The sequence below is a fragment of the Amia ocellicauda genome, chromosome 3 (assembly GCF_036373705.1).
Source record: "Amia ocellicauda isolate fAmiCal2 chromosome 3, fAmiCal2.hap1, whole genome shotgun sequence".
Lineage (NCBI taxonomy): Eukaryota > Metazoa > Chordata > Actinopteri > Amiiformes > Amiidae > Amia > Amia ocellicauda.
The window spans coordinates 30145439-30161821 of NC_089852.1; the positions used below are offsets into that span (position 1 = coordinate 30145439).

The window sequence follows — 16383 nt, forward strand, 5'->3', positions numbered from 1 at the left end:
GTGCTCAGTGTGGTATGTGGTCAGTGTGGTATGTGCTCAGTGTGGTATGTGCTCAGTGTGGTATGTGCTCAGTGTGGTATGTGGTCGGTGTTTATACAATGGAACGTGGCTTGTGTCTCTCTCTTCCTACCTGCCTCACAGACCTCACAGCAGTTCCCCACGGCCAACAGACAGGCGGGTTCCGTGTGAGTGTGAGTGTGAGTGTGAGTGAGAGCAATGAAGGAACAGGCAAGGACAGAGTGGGTGGATATGAAGCCACACGGGACACAGCACAGCGGGGGTTAAACTGGGGTTTATTCTGGTTAGCTGCTGTACAGACTCGGAGCCAGAGCAGGAGCACTGCAGACTGGAGCTCACAGACATGGCCGCCTGCTCACAGGCACAGGGGACGGGCAGGAAACACACCTCTGCCCCCCAGGTCAGTATTGCACTCAGGGGGCCAACACTGGACCCAAACAACTGGCACTAAAGCCTCTCTCCTCTGCAGTGGAGAAGCAGTGCATAAGCAGTGCACTAATGATGCAGCCCACCCAAAAATATGCTTTTAAGCAAGGAGGAGAACAAAAAAGAAGCTGCCCAGTCCCCCGCTATCCTGCAGAGGAACGTTGAGTCCTCAGTGGCCCCAGGTTGGTCCCCTAGGATGGCCGCGCTCACATTCTCAATAAGAACAGGTGGGTGGCCCCTCCCTTCAACTCATTTAATATATTCAGCTATACATACCGTCTCAGAGAAAGAAAAAATAAAATCCAATCAAATCAAATAATTGCCAAGGAAGGCGAAAGAAATGTAAAACCTCATTTAATGTCAGTCTATAAAAGCGTAAAAGAGAATACAGTTTCAACAGCTATGGGTCATGAGCGCTGGACTGGGGTTTTGTGTTTTTATTTTAATTTAACATTTTCAGAGATCAGATCAAAAGTTTTTTGTTTTTTTTTAAGTTACTGGTTACAGAAGAAAAACAAGACAACAGTTGTTTCACAGTGTGGCAGTGTGACTCGGTCAGTCTGGGAGCCAGCGAAGATCTGTGGTGCATTTCACCAGCAAAGGGAAGGGAAATCCAAGCCTCCACACTGCGGATTCTGAAATGGTCTGCAGTTTGCTTTCTGTCGCCACGTCTTCTGTGCTCCCACTACAGGACCCAGTGCAGGGGGTGCTGCCATTACACAAGTCAACGGCAACTAATTCATATGGAAGGCAAGGGACCACAGTGTACTCCGTCACATCCAGTGTGTACTGTCCATCATTCACAGTGACTCAAACCCGTGGCGCAGCTTTCAACATCCCACCTCTAGAGTGTGGACTAGTCAAGTCAAGCACTAGACGTTTCGAGGACCCTACCCTGCTGGTTTTTGTTCCAACTGAGCTCTCCATTACTTCATTGAATCTTAATTGAATTGACAATCTGCTTAGATTTGACACAGGGAGCCTGAGTGGTAGAGTAGCACCTCTTGGCTTCTGGGATGTGGAAAGACTATTGCCTCTCTAATGTTCTTAGAGTCAGGCTCATGCCTATAAATTCTCTCTATTCTAGAGTCTAATTAAAAAAATAATAAGGAACAAATAGTAAACCTATAGTGCCTTTTAAAAAAGGGACATATTAAAAAATTAATATCATCATTAGTCATCTCCTTTTGCTTCGGTTGCACAGAGTTAATGGTGGGGGGGGCAGGGTGTGAATATCCCTGCCACCCAGACGCACAGCCTTCTTATTGCTTTCAGTTGGTTTGGGTCTCTGCTCTCGGTCGGTGCCGACACCAGCTCTCGACGACGCAGGAGTCCCTTGGCACGGCGTCGAGCAGGAACAGCGGAGCCAGGCAACTCCAGTAAGTATCTTTGATAACGATTGTTATGTGATGCACAGCATACTAAAATATATATACACACTTTATGAATGATGAGTATTCAGATCGGTGAGTGCTCTCCTGTGTAGGGGGGTGTATGTGACAGGGGTATGTACAGCAGTATCCCCCCCGACCACAGTCCGACCCCCAACCCTCACACATCCAAGTGAGGGTCCGTTGGTTGGTCAGTTGGTCAGTATGTGGGGATGCAAGTCAGTCAATCGGCCGGTCAGTGTGTCAGGTTGGGGGCTATCAGTCAGTCAGTCAGTCAGTCAGTTGGGCTTTTAGTCAACCAGTCTTGGCTCCAGTCAGTCTGTTGGGGTGGCTCTAGTTAAAGTGGATGTCAGCCAGTGTGTCTCCGTTGTCCGGTCAGCGTGGGTCAGCGTGGGATGGTCAGCCGCCCCGGGTCAGTCGGACCACTCGTTGTCCTCCAGCTCGGAGTCGTCGGAGTCGCTGTACTCCACAGCGATGCGGCGGGACAGGATGGTGGCCACATCGTTGCCCACAGGCTCGCGCTTCGCCTGCTGCTCCTGCTGCTCCTGCACCTTCTTCAGCTGGATACCTGCACAGGCACGCACAGACGTATGGACAGACACAGAGTTAACAGAGTTGCTCTCCTCTCTCAGCTGAACCTTTCAAAGCAACTTACAGAGACAGCTGCAAGAAACTCCCACTGAAGCTCTTCAGTCCTTGAGCTCGTCTTTAGACAAACACTCCCCCTCTGGTGTTCAGTAGACAACACACACACACACACACACACACACACACACACCTCAGCCCAGCTGTGACACTCACCCATGCGAATGGCTGCCAGCAGGTCGCTGCGAGCATCGTTGACAGGCTGGGTGCCCTCGTGCCTCTTGCCCTCGGGGGTGGCGGAGGGCAGCGTGCCGTGTTTGGGGGAGTGGGCGAAGCTGGGAGGAGGCGGAGGTGGTGGGCCAGGCGGAGGAGGAGCCACCAAGGCTCCAGATGACTGCTGAAGGGGAGGAGCGTATCCGGCAACCCCAGCCATTGGCCCTCCATGGGGTGTGGGTGGGATGGGGCCCCCCAGGGGAGTGGCGAAGGCAGTCTGGGCCGAGGGGATGAGTGGAGCCGGGGGAGGGGGGGGCGGCCCCCCGGAGCCGTAGTACTCCATCATGTGAGCGGTGGACATGCTGAGGAGGAGAGAGAGTGAAAGTGAGAGACAGACACAATTTCTCAGGATTTCAAGCGCCCAAAGTGCCAGTGTATCAGCTCTGTTCAGGGTTTTCAATGCTTATCTTTTCATCTCTACCCCCCATGGCTGAATGGACTCCGAAAACTAAGTTACATTTCCACAATTATAAAATATTGTGAACCAGAGCCAAACACACAGTGAACACACAGCACGAGAGCCAGGGGATGGGAGGGAACAATACAAATCTTACCCCAATAAAAAGTGTACAAAGCTGACGCGAGGGGACAGGGGTGTGTGTACCTGTACTCCACAGGGGGTGGCGGCAGGCCTCCGTTGTGGGTGAGGGCAGTGTCTGTGGGGGGCGGGGGCGGCGGAGGCTGCTGTGGCCGGCTCAGCGTGCCCTGCCTGTGCCCCAGGGTGCGGTAGTCGTGCTCCAGCCCCGACGCCGTGCCCAGCAGGTGAGACTGGGCTTCGGCGGCGAGGTAGTGGTGCGGCAGGGTGGGCGGGAGCGTGTGGGCGAGGCCGTGGTGGTGCTGGTGGTGGTGCAGGGCTGAGTGGTTGGGTGTGGCCGGGTACGAGTACTCCGTCAGGTCCGAGCCGTGGGACCTAGGGCGAGGGGACACAGGGAGAATGGGAGGGACGGTTATACAACAACAGAGGACAGTACAGGACAGAGACGGGCACAGGACACACACAATGCAACCCCACTCTGTAATTATTAAAAAATAGAAATCTTCAATAAAATGTGTTAAATGAAAGAGGGCAGATTGTAAAAAATGGGTTTGTTTTGGTTCTTCGCCCAAGAGCCCAGCAGAGGGAGCCAGAGACGCTGAGAAACGGCGTCGGGGCTGCAGCCAAGCAGGGAGAGCGTGGCAGCCGTGACTGAGATAACGGTGCTCTGAGATAGGGGAGCCGCACGAGGGACTCCAGCCGTCTGTGGCGAAGGACGGGCGCAAACATTTCCCATTTCGCGCACCGCATGTGACACGGAGCACCATACCTGCTGTCCGGGGAGAGCGAGCCCTCGGACGAGGCCCCGTGGCCGGCGTTCTGGGAGAGGCGGTGGTCGGGCCGCAGCTCCTTGTCGAACGCCATGATGTTCCACTCCTGCCGGCGGTTCCTCGCCTTGCGCACCTTCTTCACCTCACGGGTCGTGCCATCCACGCGCTTCTGCTCCTGCAGTGGGGGGGAGGATGGAGAGAAAGGTGGAGAGAGAGAGCGAGAGAGAGAGAGGTGAAACAAAAAGAGCAGAGCAAACACCCACCGGCCCCTGGGGGAAGAGGCTGGGTGTTGCACTCGGCTGCCCAGGCCTCTGGGCCTCACCTTCTGCCTCCTCTTCTCTTTCCTCTTGTCCTCCGTGTCCTGCAGCATCTTCTCTTTCCACAGGTCGAAGAAGTAGGAGGGGTCGGTGTAGAACTTCAGCCCGTCCTTCTTGTCATCTCTGCAACACAAAGACAGGGGCAAAAATGTAACAAAGAGGATATCAGGCAACACTTTACTGGATTACTCCGTTGCCTTGAACAAATAAGTAGACGAGTACAAGGAAGACATTGATGGAGAGCGTCTCTATAGGAGATCTTGAAGACCATACTAGAATAATAATAAGTTTGGTTCTTTCCATGTGCCGTATTTAATGATGAATACATTCAACATAATGGGGTGTATGCATCGAGGGTTTTTACAGCAAGGTGTTATTTCCGACACTTATTTTCTCGCTCTGTGATGTATGCACGTTAACTTTCAGAGGTAAACTATGTAATCTATGCGTTCAACGCTGGTGTCAGGCAGAGTATTCCAGATTTGTTGTGGTTGCTCTCCTCTCGACAGCATTTGAGAGAAAATGTATTATGTCTGGTGATAAAAGGTTTCTATTAAACCTACAGATGCAGCACGACTTGCTTCCTCCATTCTTATCGTTGGGCTGTGCGAGAGTACTTATATTGTGACATCACATATCTGGTCTCCATTTCAGTGTTTTCAGTGATATTGTCCCTAATGGCGCCTCATACTGATGCATGTTTGTGTGTTATAACAGTAAACAGGAAATAAACTGTAAAGAGGAAGTATGTTGGTGGGAATGTGGAAATACTTCTCCTCCACATAGACAATCCTCAACCCCCCCACCCTCTCTCTCTCTCTCTCTGTCTGTCTCTCTCTCTCTCTGTCTCTCTCTCTCTCTCTCTCTCTCTCTCTCTCTCTCTCTCTCTCTCTGTGTGGCAACAACTAAAGACAGAAAGGGCCGAATCTGAGCAAGATGTCAGGTTTTTTATTTTAATGTATTATTATTGTAACCTGGTAATAACGTTGGTTCTATCTGGAGGGGGTTGCCCATTTTGATCAAGGGCCTACCTGTAAGGGCTGAGTATGCTGAGGGGGGGTGGCTTGTCGCTCTGACTGTACATCTCCACCACGGGGTTGGGGATGCTGTTCTTGGACACCACCTGCTGGTCCTGCACCGTAGAGCTCTTGAAGGCCTTCCTCATGTTGATGTCCTGCAGGGACACTGAGACGCACAGGGAGACACAGAGTCCACTGTTAGTATCGAGGCAGGAGGCGGTTAAATGAACACTCTGAAATTGATAACTTGACTTTCCCTAACAGCAGACCACATTAGTAATGGGGCCTGTTCAATGTGTGACCATTACCCAGACTGTCCTGTGAGAAAATAAACTGGGCAGCTTGTCCAATAAGTCCAGGAGGAAAAAAACAACAACCAAGTAGACAAAACACCCTCTGATGCAATAACAGCTGCTCCCATCTTGAGCGGGGAATTTAATAACAGTGCGCTGCTCAAGGTTTGTTTTTCTTGGTCTATAAAATGTCTGCAGCGAATTAAACTGTGCAGAAGTTTCAGACGGCACCACATTCCTCACATTTCTACACATATATGAATATATATCAGAGTGCCGATCAGCGGATAGGTGGCGTGGCTGCCTTCTCGGCCCACGGTCCCACACTCACCCTCCTCCACTGTGGAGTCCAGCTGCGTGACCTTCACAGCCAGTCGGTCAATGCGGTCCTGCAGGGAGTTGGCGCGCAGGTAGAAGTGGTTGGCCTCATTGAACAGCTCCCCAAAAATGTCCTCTGCATGCTTACCTGCCGAGAGAGTTAAAGAGAGAGAAAGAGAGATGCACAAAGTCTTTATCAGGAGCTTGGCACACACATGCAATTATACATTTCCCCTGGAGTGAGTTTGCACACAGGTCTGGGGGAGAACATGGCCTGTGTCCACTGGGTCCAATGAAACAAGGAAACCCAGTTGGTTCCGTTAAACTGCACAAGCCCGTGACATTTGACTATACTGACTGAATGAATGGATGAATGAATGAAATGCGCAATAACCAGCTGGCCGATGCCTAATTTAGATCTCCCCTGGTTTGCCCTGCCTTGGCCGGGCAGCCTTGCTTGGCTCTCCCTCGGTGGCGGGACTGTCCCGGTCACACACAGCTCTATAAATAACCACACTGCTCAGGAAGAATGGACTTTAAACACTGACGAAGATGAGCTCGAGGCCTCCAGGCTGCTGTGGCCCAGCAGAGCGCTGTGCCGAGTCCTACCCAGCCGTGCGGGTTACACTTCATTGCACACGTGCTCTCTCTCTCTCTGTCTCTCTCTCTGTCTCTCTCTCTGTCTCTCTCTCTGTCTGTCTCTCTGTCTCTCTCTCTGTCTGTCTCATATGAAGCGGTTACAGTGACATTGTAGAAGCAATGTTAAATTTAAATTTAAGTATTTTGTTTGTTTATTTCTTTGTTTTAACCTTGAGAAGATTGAACCCACAGAGCTGGGAAGACACTAATACAGCATCTCAGCCCATCAGAATCTCAGCCCCCGAGGAGCCGGTCAGAGGCCTGCGATTGCCTGACCACTTCACTCCTCAACAGCTGTTCCTGACTGGTTAGAGCGTGAGGTGCATTATGATAGAATCAGGGGTCTGACTGACACACTGACTGACCGATATACTAATAAACTGACTGACTGATATACTAATAGTGTGTATGTATGTCAGAGAAGTGTATCGGTCAGTCACTCTAACTGACTGACCGACTGACATACTGATACACTGACTGTCTGACACACTCTGGTCTCCTCTGTCTGCGAGGGGGCAGCACAGCCCCACTGGCAGGCCCCCCTCAGTCCTCAGTCTCCCGGGGTCGTGGCTGTATCGCTCCCCGGGCCTGTTTGCCTCATGATCCAGAACAGCCTGTCATTATGGTCCTGGGTTTCAGAGAGCTGACAATAATCTGGAGTCTGCAGATCATCTCCTGACACTGATTAACAAACACCCCCACCCACCCCGCCCCCTCCCCCACACGGAGCAGAATCCTATTCATTCATGCATTTATTTTTAACCTCTGCCGGCTCTGTTGTGCTGCCGCTGAAAGGCTGGAATCCCAGTGGAGGAAGAAAAGGGGAATTCAGGCGACAATGGAGGGCTGATGCAACGGAAGGGCAATTAAAACACACAGACATCTGCGTCCTGCCTGTGGGGGGGGCGGGGAGAACCATCCAGCCCCACCGCCCCTGGGGATCAGGACTGCTTTTTCCCCAGGACTCATCGCCATCCAGGGCCACCATTGTGCGTCTGTGAGGCTCTGCCACAGCTGGTGCAGCCTGCGCTCTGCCTGCCCCCCTGTGCCATGTCGCCCTACTGCATTACATACTCCCCCGACCCCACCCCCCCGCTCCACAGCCGCTCCACAGCACAGCACAGCACAGCACAGCACAGCACAGCAAGCGGAAAATACAATGTGTGCAATACATGTATCGCATATAAAGCAGTGCGTCTGGCGTTAACTGGCGCTGGGGAGAGTGTGCAGTGGGGTGGGAGGCTGTGCAGGTGGAGGGGGTGTGCCGATGTTGTAGCTGCCTGGGTCTCCTCTACTGTCTTCAAAAGTTAGAACGTTCGAAGGTTCGTCACATTCTATTCTAGTTGTCCAGCAATTTTAAAATCCCAGCGTGGCCAGTTATGTCAGGACTCCCGTATAGCAGAAATGTGACCCCAGCCGCTGAGCTGCTTCTAAAACCAGCAACACCAACTGAAATAAATGAGTGAAGAAACACAGAAAATAATGAGGGGGTGAGCAGTGGAGGAGGAGGGGGGGAGGGGGTGTCTTACTGAGGCTGCTGAGCTGGCGGATGATGGAGGAGAGGGTGTTATTGGTGACGCACTCCAACTCGCTGCTGATGCCCTCGGGCAGCGTCCCCCGGCACAGCGGGCGCGGCTCAATGTTCCTCTTCACCAGCGGCATGTTAACAGGGACGGGGCTCACACCATCACACTGCAACACAACAACACAACGACTGTCACACTGAGCCACAATAATGCTCACACCATTACACTGCAGCACAACACAAAGGCTAGGGAAAGTTTGGCCTATAGCTATGAATAAGACTTAACCATACCCACCCCGACATTCGACAATTCGTCAGCACATTAATTTATTATTAACTCAATTATTTTGAGTGTCAAGAAAATTCCTTGTTTTTCTCTGCTAAAGTGAATAAAGGCGGACTTGGAATTTTCTATCTAAGCCAACAAACACACACACGTCCGCTGGAGCGGCAGTTATGAATTACATCATCATAAAATGCACCAGTGTTGCCTCCTTACTCAAAGGTGTGAGTCTGGAAGTGTGTTGTTCAGTTGTGGGTGTGTGTTGTACAGGTGCGAGTGTGTAGTGAAGCAACCCCAGGAGCGCAAACCAGGGCCTGACAGTGACCTGGGTAAAGGGCGCAGGCAGTCTGCCCAAAACCTACAGCCGCAAGATTAACATATTATCAAAAGAAGATGCTGACCTGCTAATCCTCTCCTTATTGCTGTGGTGGGGCGGAGACAGAGCACACTCACTGACTCACATAGCACTATATAGCGCCTCAGCTCAGCGCAGGGAGCAGCAGGCCTGTCTGACGCAGACCTGAGTAAGGCCGCTGTGCCAGCTGCACAGAAAGCTTAGGTGGTTAATAACTTGAGCGCGTCGAGGTATTTTGTCCAACATGTTTACACCGAAGGAACACTATGAGGGGAGACTTTGCCCAGGTTGATTTTTTTGTAACACAGCCTCGTCCAAACCGGTTCACACAGCAGAGCAGGGTGGTGCCGGGCAAGGGCAGGAGTACCAGCTGCATGTTCTTCCATTCCAAAACAGATCAATGTCACTACATCAGCGGAGTAACATCAAGCTCAGCCAGTCAGGCTTTAAGCTTGATTGAAAAACCCAGCGACCTCTGACAGGTCTCTGTGGAAGAAGCAGAAGCCAAGACTATCTGGTCCTGCAGGTGGAGACCGGGTGCTGCTATGACGGTGAACACACGGCCCTGCTCTGGCCCTGTCCACCTGGAGGAAGGCCCCAGAGCCCTTCCCTAGTCCTGCTGCTGCTGTGCTCAGCGACTGTACCCGCACACAGACTCACTGAGACTCAGACACACACACACACACACACAGACACTCATACACAGACACAGACACAGACTGCACCCTGCTCACAGCTGGGCCAGTGACCTGGATTAAAGCTGGGATTACCCTGAGACGCATAGCGCAGCTCTCTGTCACCCCTGCCCTCCCTCTCTGCATGCGCACACTCACACACATACACATATACACACATATACACACACACACAGGTTGAGGTCTCAGTCCAACAAGGCTCAGATTTACAGTGCAAAGTGGGTGTTGTTCCCAAGTAGAAAACTGCCCCCAATTCTCCTGGAAATACAGACTGCATACACAGAGACACTGGAAGGACGTTTCTGAACACTTATTACATCCTCAGACAGAACTACCATGCTGATTTGTGTGTGTGACACACGGTGACATCTGCGTCACGATCCACTCTGTGTATAGTTCTGGGCTCCACACTTCAAGAAAGATATCGCTGCTCTAGAGGCAGTTCAGAGGAGAGCAACCAGACTTATTCCAGGTCTGAAGGGAAAGTCCTACTGAGAGACTGAGGAACTGAACCTTTTCACCCTGGAACAGAGGAGACTACGTGGGGACTTGATTCAAGTCTTCAAAATCATGAAAGGCATCGACCACATTAAACCAGAGGAGCTTTTCCAGATCAGCAGGGACACACGCACCCGGGGACACAAATGGAAATTGGGCTTCAAAACAGAAAACAGGAGACACTTCTTCACACAGAGAGGCATCACAATCTGATAAACTCCCAAGTGATGTGATAGAAGCTGAAAGTTTGGGAACATTTAAAAATACACTGGATAGGATCCTTGGATCACTTAGTTATTAATGGACACCAAACAAGCATGATGGGTCAAATGGCCTCCTCTCGTTTGCAAACTTTCTTATGTTCACTTTGCCACTGAACTGACAGCAGCATCCCTGGGGGCCAGGCACAGGAAGGAAGGGAGAGGGGCCGCTGCACAGGCCAGGAGAGAATAGCTCAGAGAGACTTTATCTGAGGGAGTGACAGGAAAGTCCTGCTTCTCCCCCAGTCAGGCCTGCCCTCTATCAGCAGGGATGTTTGTCCAAGGTGGCTGGGGCCCGGAGAGCAGTTTCCTGCCAGGGCAGAAGCGTTGGGCTGCAGTGAGAGCTCAGCTGCCATGTGCTGCAGACCCAGGCCAGCCACACACACTAGTCTGTGCAAGTGGAGCAGCCAGCGCAGAACTGCACATGGCTGAAGAACTGCGCAGCCATGGGGGGACAGTTCTGGGTTTGTTCTGTGTGGAGTGTACTCAGCAGGACAGCAGGCCCTGTGGACAGTAAAGGGGCGTTGACCAAAGGGTTTTATAGGGCAGGGTTATGACAGTGGAAGAAGCAATGGCTTCCTCACACCCCTGGAAGCCGGTTTCCGGTTTAAACAGCCCTTTAACTCAGAGCTATGCCCCACTGCTGCATCCCCTCACAGTTCCTGACTGCACCCCCTCACTGCACAGCAGGTATGGCACTTACTGATCCAAGGCTGCAGGGGCATGTAGTGTGTACAGGCAGCGACAGAGCGAGACATCATCGCCCAGTCTCTGTCAACATGCTGCAGTGGAGATGTGCAGCTGAGACCATTATAGAGACTGTGGGCTGTTGTCACTGCTGCTGTTGCTGTTGCTGGCTGCCTCGACAGCACACCACTGTAATCCCCTCAATGCAGCTCGGTACCTGGCAGGGCATCGGAAACTGGTTCACAGTGCTGAAACAGAGCCCCCGCTTAGCCAGCAACAGTGCCAACGAAAACCAGTTTCCCAGTGCTCTCTGCATTCAGTGAGGTTCACAACACCCTCTCAGTGGGGTGCGCTGAAACTACCGAGCTCTCTGGGCCATGCGTACGACTGTCTGCAGATCCGCACACACTACAGAGAGGAAAGCGGGTTTCATTACCCAGCCGAGCTCCCCCGCTCCAGCTCCACAGAGCATCACAATTGTGCACGCTGCTCTCGCAATGCACCTCGGCCTCAAAATGCATTTTTCATGGTAATTTACGTCCAAACCAGGTTTGGAGGCGTGTCATAAATAATTGAGCCCCTGACACTGCAGGGTGAGTGCAGGTCTGTGCTGCAGTCTGCCTCCATCACGGCTCAGACACTCCAACGGGAAAGAAGAGAGCCCATCAGCATGGGCAGAGAGGAGAGACAGGAAACGGGACTGCCATCACAAAACCCCAGGATGCAGCCAGACGCCAAGGCTCCCCTGACATGCAGTGGAGAGACACAGACTGAATCTCCTGCTGCATCCCAATGAAACACGAGTAATTTCCTATATCACGGGGGGGGTGCAGCAGAACAGTCCTCCTGTGCAGCAGCTGGTGCAGCCGGCCGCAGGCTCCTGCACGAGCAGTCCTGAGAAAGCAGGCAGTGAGACACTTGCCAAGAGCCTCGGCCTGCGCTGCTGTTCTCAGTGAGGTAGCATGATCAGGAACACCCAGCACATCCTGTTCCCTGTTCCCTGAGTTTTGGTCTGGATTTAAAAAAAGAAAAATATCTAATTTGTAAAAATTCAAAGTGGGCTTAACTTACACGTGCCAAGAGTGCGTCAAAGAACCTGGCACGTGTCCCCTCTACCGGTTGAAAGGAGTAGAGGGGAGAGACAGGGATCTGTTTCCTTTGGCCAGTGCTCTCATTGATCTCAGATTGCCTCGATCGAGAAAGAGGAGCAGAGGAGAAGAGAGAGAGAGGACGCGGGAACAGGAAGCACCCGGAATAAACAGGAGCGGGGGCGCCGGGGCTCCCTGGCAGTTGGAGGAAAGCCGTGCAAGCCTTAATGACTGTGACAGGGGGAAGGTGGCAGATAAAAGACTTTCACGAGAGAAAAAAAAAAAAGAAAAAAAAACAGAGGAGGGGAAGGAGGAGGTGGGGGAGGAGGGAGGAAAAAAAATCAAAGGGAATGCGAGTCCCCTGAGGGAGCCGGCGGTAGGAGGCTTCTCCCGGGACAATGGAGGGGCTGATTCCGGAGTCCAGTCACTGAGCCGGCGTTCACACGGCAACGGTACAACTTTTCTGCGCATTCGCCGCCGCACAAAGGCAGCCCGTTCTGACCTCCATTCAGCCCCCACTGCCGTCTGCAGGACCCAGGAGCTATTCCTCTGCCAGCAGCTCCTTTAGCCCCAGCACCACTGAGAGACTGGAGTGAGAGCGAGAGTGAGAGCAAAAGACTGAAGGATGAAAGCAAGAGAAGGAGAGAGCGAGAGAGAGGGGGCGGGGGGAGGGAAAGAGAGAAAGGAGAGAGTACTGCAGAGTGACCTCGTCTCTCAGACAGCACAGGTCTCCCCAGGCACAAGAGACCCTCACACCCTCGCGCCCATCGCCTTGTTCCTGAGCACTGGACCCGTCTGTCAGAGCTTTGGCAACACTGATGTAACTTAGTCAGGCCAATAAACACAGCCAATAAACCCTTTATTTATCTGAATCAAATTAAAAGAAACAAGGAGAGAGAGACAGAGAGAGAGCAAGCAAAAGAGGAAGAGAGAAAGGGGGTCTGGGGGAGTAACTGAGGCCTCGGTGTCCGGAAATAATCAGGAAATGGAGGGAAGAATCTGAATCGTTTAATGAAGTAGCCGAAGCGCGGCTTTAAAGATAGAGTAACTCAATACTCACACGCCAGCCTCTCTACAATGGCCCGGGACGGTTCACAGCCCATGTGAAACGGAGTGTGACATCACAGCAAGCCCACCGCCATACACACTGCCCACCCCGTGACATAAAGGGTCACTGGGGCTAACGAGGTCACCAGAACACAGCGGCCCGGGAGCAGGGAGGATGGGAGAGCGCCACAGCCATGCCCGGCGTTGACGCCGTGTTCGTTTCTGAAATCTGCTTTAATGGAGGACGAGATTGAAACACCTCGACAGCAGCATTAGTGAGGGGTGGGGGTGCCAGCACTCAGGCCTGTTAAGCTGTGGACACATTACAGCTCTGTCTAAGCGATTGTTGCCTGTCCCTCACTGCTGGCCGTGTTAAACGCTGTTTCCACGCTGCTGCTATTAAACAAATGGCTTCATCTGTCAGTGATAAATGGGAGAACCGGATCTCATAATGCACTTACTGGAAACACGCATGCATAGTAGATCGGATTGGGGGGGGAACATACTGACAGAATTCACCCACTCTCTCTCTCTCTCTCTCTCTCTCTCTAGATATTTATACACACATTTATATTCCACCCCTACTAATTTACACTTCCAGACAACACAACAAAACAACAACAACGACAAGCTCTTTTCCAAACTCAACAGCAGGGTGCAGACAGATCCCGGGACCCTGATGCGACCCAGGGCCACTATGAAGAGTTAGCCGGACCAGCTGCGCACCACCGTGAGAGAGACCTGCTTGAATAATGTTGTGCACATTTTCTGCATCAGTGCGCAGACGGGATCCCTGGGCCCCGGACCCCCGACTCAGTCCCTTAGTCCCAATTAGTTTAATTAATATTGATCGGATCCCGGCCAGAGCCTGTGTGCACATTGAACGTGTCCCCTCTACCTAAACCATGCATATATATTATAACTGCACAGCCGGGGAGTCCAACACATTTCCCCCAGTCCGGCTATGGACAGGTCGGGATTGTGTAACGGGACTGTTGTGTGCTAAACTGGGAAAATGAGTTTTAATCCCGGTAAATCTCCGTGTGGAGCCGACGGGTCTCTCCAAGGACAGGATTTTTGGTCGATAACTTTTTTTCCCCCCCCCCATCTCTCTCTCTTTGTTTTCTCTTTCCCTCTATCTGTCTTTCTTTCAGTGTGAATCCCCTGCCGGCCACCGGGTTTTCGGACGGGGCCGCATCGGGATCAAAGTGATAAAACCCCCCAAACAAAACAAGAACACAGACCCCTCGATGATAATGCAAAAACTCATGATAATATAGGTTTGATCATATACACTCAAATATAGCAGCATGAATCATAAACAATCAGAGCAAACCAGTGCCGGACGCTAAATAATAACCAGACCAATAAGTCGATCTGTGCGCGGAAAGCAGCTGTCAGAGCGACTGCGAACAACACAACCCGGGTCTGGACGCGTAAAAGCGGATCGGCCGGAGCTCATCATGGGGGTGCCCGGCTCACAGCACAGCCAAAGCCCAGGCTTGCCCACTCGCCAGCCCGGCAACACAAACACAAGAAAAGCAACATTGTAGCGACGCTGGAAACGCGCGGATCTCACCTCGGAAGAGTCCGCCGTCGGGGAGCGATGGGCTGCGGGGCTCGGTCTCCGTCCACCATTCACTGTCCAGCGCAGCCGGACCGCACGCCACTCAATCCGCCACCGGGGCGGGAGGTGCTGGCTGACGGGCACCGCTCTGGGCCAATCAAGACGGAGGAGAGGGGATTTCAGGCGCCGTGGTGGTCCGGGCGTCCAGTGGAGAGCCGCGGTGGGCGGGGGCTGTGGGTTGAGTGGCAGCTCGGGGCGGACGGTGCGGTGGCCGGTGCCGGGCGCTGTTCATAATATGCACGAAAGTGACGCGTTGGGGTCAGTGCTTGTCTGAGGAGACGGCGTCTCTGGGGTGTATTTATTGAATTATCTTTGCATTTTCGCAGAATCTATGAACAAGCACACACACGCGTGCGCAAACAAGTTGAATGCGTTTTGTAATTTACTACAGGATGCAAACAATAGCGGGGTTTGCAGGGCCGCCTGGACTTTCCCTCTTGAGATTTCAGCGGTGTCGTTAGCGAAATTATTATCAGCTACCACCACAATACAGTAAAAACTGCCTCAACAACAGCAACAAAACGGACTCCTCTGTGCTGGCAGTCGGAGGCCGATATAGTTATTGATCCGGTTGGATGGGGAAAACAAGCCGCTGCTCGGCGAGGTGATGCGCTGTGTGCCGCCAGGGGGCGCTGCGCCACCACAACAAGGCGCTGTCCAGTTCTGATATTGAAGTTTGAAAGTGGAAGAATTATATTTGTGCAATACATCTATTTAATATGCGCCATGTAATCATAATAAACTATGCGTTTTCACTTTTGTAATGAATATATCAGCACTGTAATTTAATTAACAAACAAATAAATAAATAAAAGGTACACAGACAACTGATTAAGACGGTGGTTATTTAATTTTGTAGCTGTAACCCCCCATACTTTCATGCGCAGTGTCCTCTCATTCTCTTTTCGGGAGCTGGAAACTGTAAAAATATCCCAAATTCCCTGTATCGGCTCCCAGGTGGAATAATGTGAACTGTAGTAATTCCATGCAGGGTGGACTGTATGCCATTAACCCTGGGGTCAACATTTTGCTTTTACATGTTGTTATCTTATATATATATATATATATATATATATATATATATATATATATATATATATATATATATGCATATCCAGTGGTGCTGTAGGGCCCCTATCCAGTACGTTTTGTCAATCTCAAATTTCAACTGACTGGGACCACATGGAAGTTTTTGATCAATTAAGTAATTAGGGGAATTCTGGTTATTGAGGGCTGAAAAGGGTAGTTCATTTTCTTCATACCAAATCTCTACATAACTTCATTTCACAAATCACCCGCTTAATTGATCATAGTGAAATTGATCCAGGTGTTGTGAAATTGATAATTAAAGGTTACCTATAAAACCTGTTGGATAGGGGCCCTCAAGGATTGGGTTTGGGCAGCACTTTGTATATCTATTTATAGCTGTGTATATACACTCACCTAAAGGATTATTAGGAACACCTGTTCAATTTCTCATTAATGCAATTATCTAACCAACCAATCACATGGCAGTTGCTTCAATGCATTTAGGGGTGTGGTCCTGGTCAAGACAATCTCCTTAGTGCCAATTGGGCACCGTTTAAATGCCACGGCCTACCTGAGCATTGTTTCTGACCATGTCCATCCCTTTATGACCACCATGTACCCATCCTCTGATGGCTACTTCCAGCAGGATAATGCACCATGTCACAAAGGTCGAATCATTTCAAATTGGTTTCTTGAACATGACAA

At 51.4% G+C, this 16383-nt stretch overlaps 1 protein-coding gene across 2 annotated transcripts; it reads right to left on the reverse strand.

Moving 5' to 3' along the window:
* Positions 1-782: 782 nt before the first annotated feature.
* wasf3b (WASP family member 3b) lies at positions 783-14716 on the reverse strand. 2 transcript variants are annotated; one of them, XM_066698988.1, is made up of 9 exons: positions 14602-14716; positions 8114-8276; positions 5959-6093; positions 5347-5500; positions 4321-4438; positions 3998-4173; positions 3298-3603; positions 2637-2995; positions 783-2403 (listed from the first exon to the last, which is right to left on the reverse strand). In XM_066698988.1, the coding sequence occupies exons 2-9, from the start codon at positions 8244-8246 to the stop codon at positions 2249-2251; spliced, it is 1536 nt and encodes a 511-aa protein (XP_066555085.1). In that variant the 5' UTR covers positions 8247-8276; positions 14602-14716; the 3' UTR covers positions 783-2248. The 2 variants fall into 2 exon arrangements, with proteins under 2 accessions (XP_066555085.1, XP_066555084.1); XM_066698987.1 differs by having other exon boundaries at positions 3998-4438.
* Between the last annotated feature and the right edge of the window lie 1667 nt (positions 14717-16383).

Coding starts and splice junctions, on each gene's coding strand:
- wasf3b (XM_066698987.1), bottom strand. CDS start 8,246: ATGCCGCTGGTGAAGAGGAACATTGAGCCGCGCCCGCTGTGCCGGGGG. Junction 6,094..8,113: donor CCGCCAGCTCAGCAGCCTCA/GTAAGACACCCC, acceptor CTCTCTCGGCAG/GTAAGCATGCAGAGGACATT. Junction 5,501..5,958: donor GGACTCCACAGTGGAGGAGG/GTGAGTGTGGGA, acceptor TGTGCGTCTCAG/TGTCCCTGCAGGACATCAAC.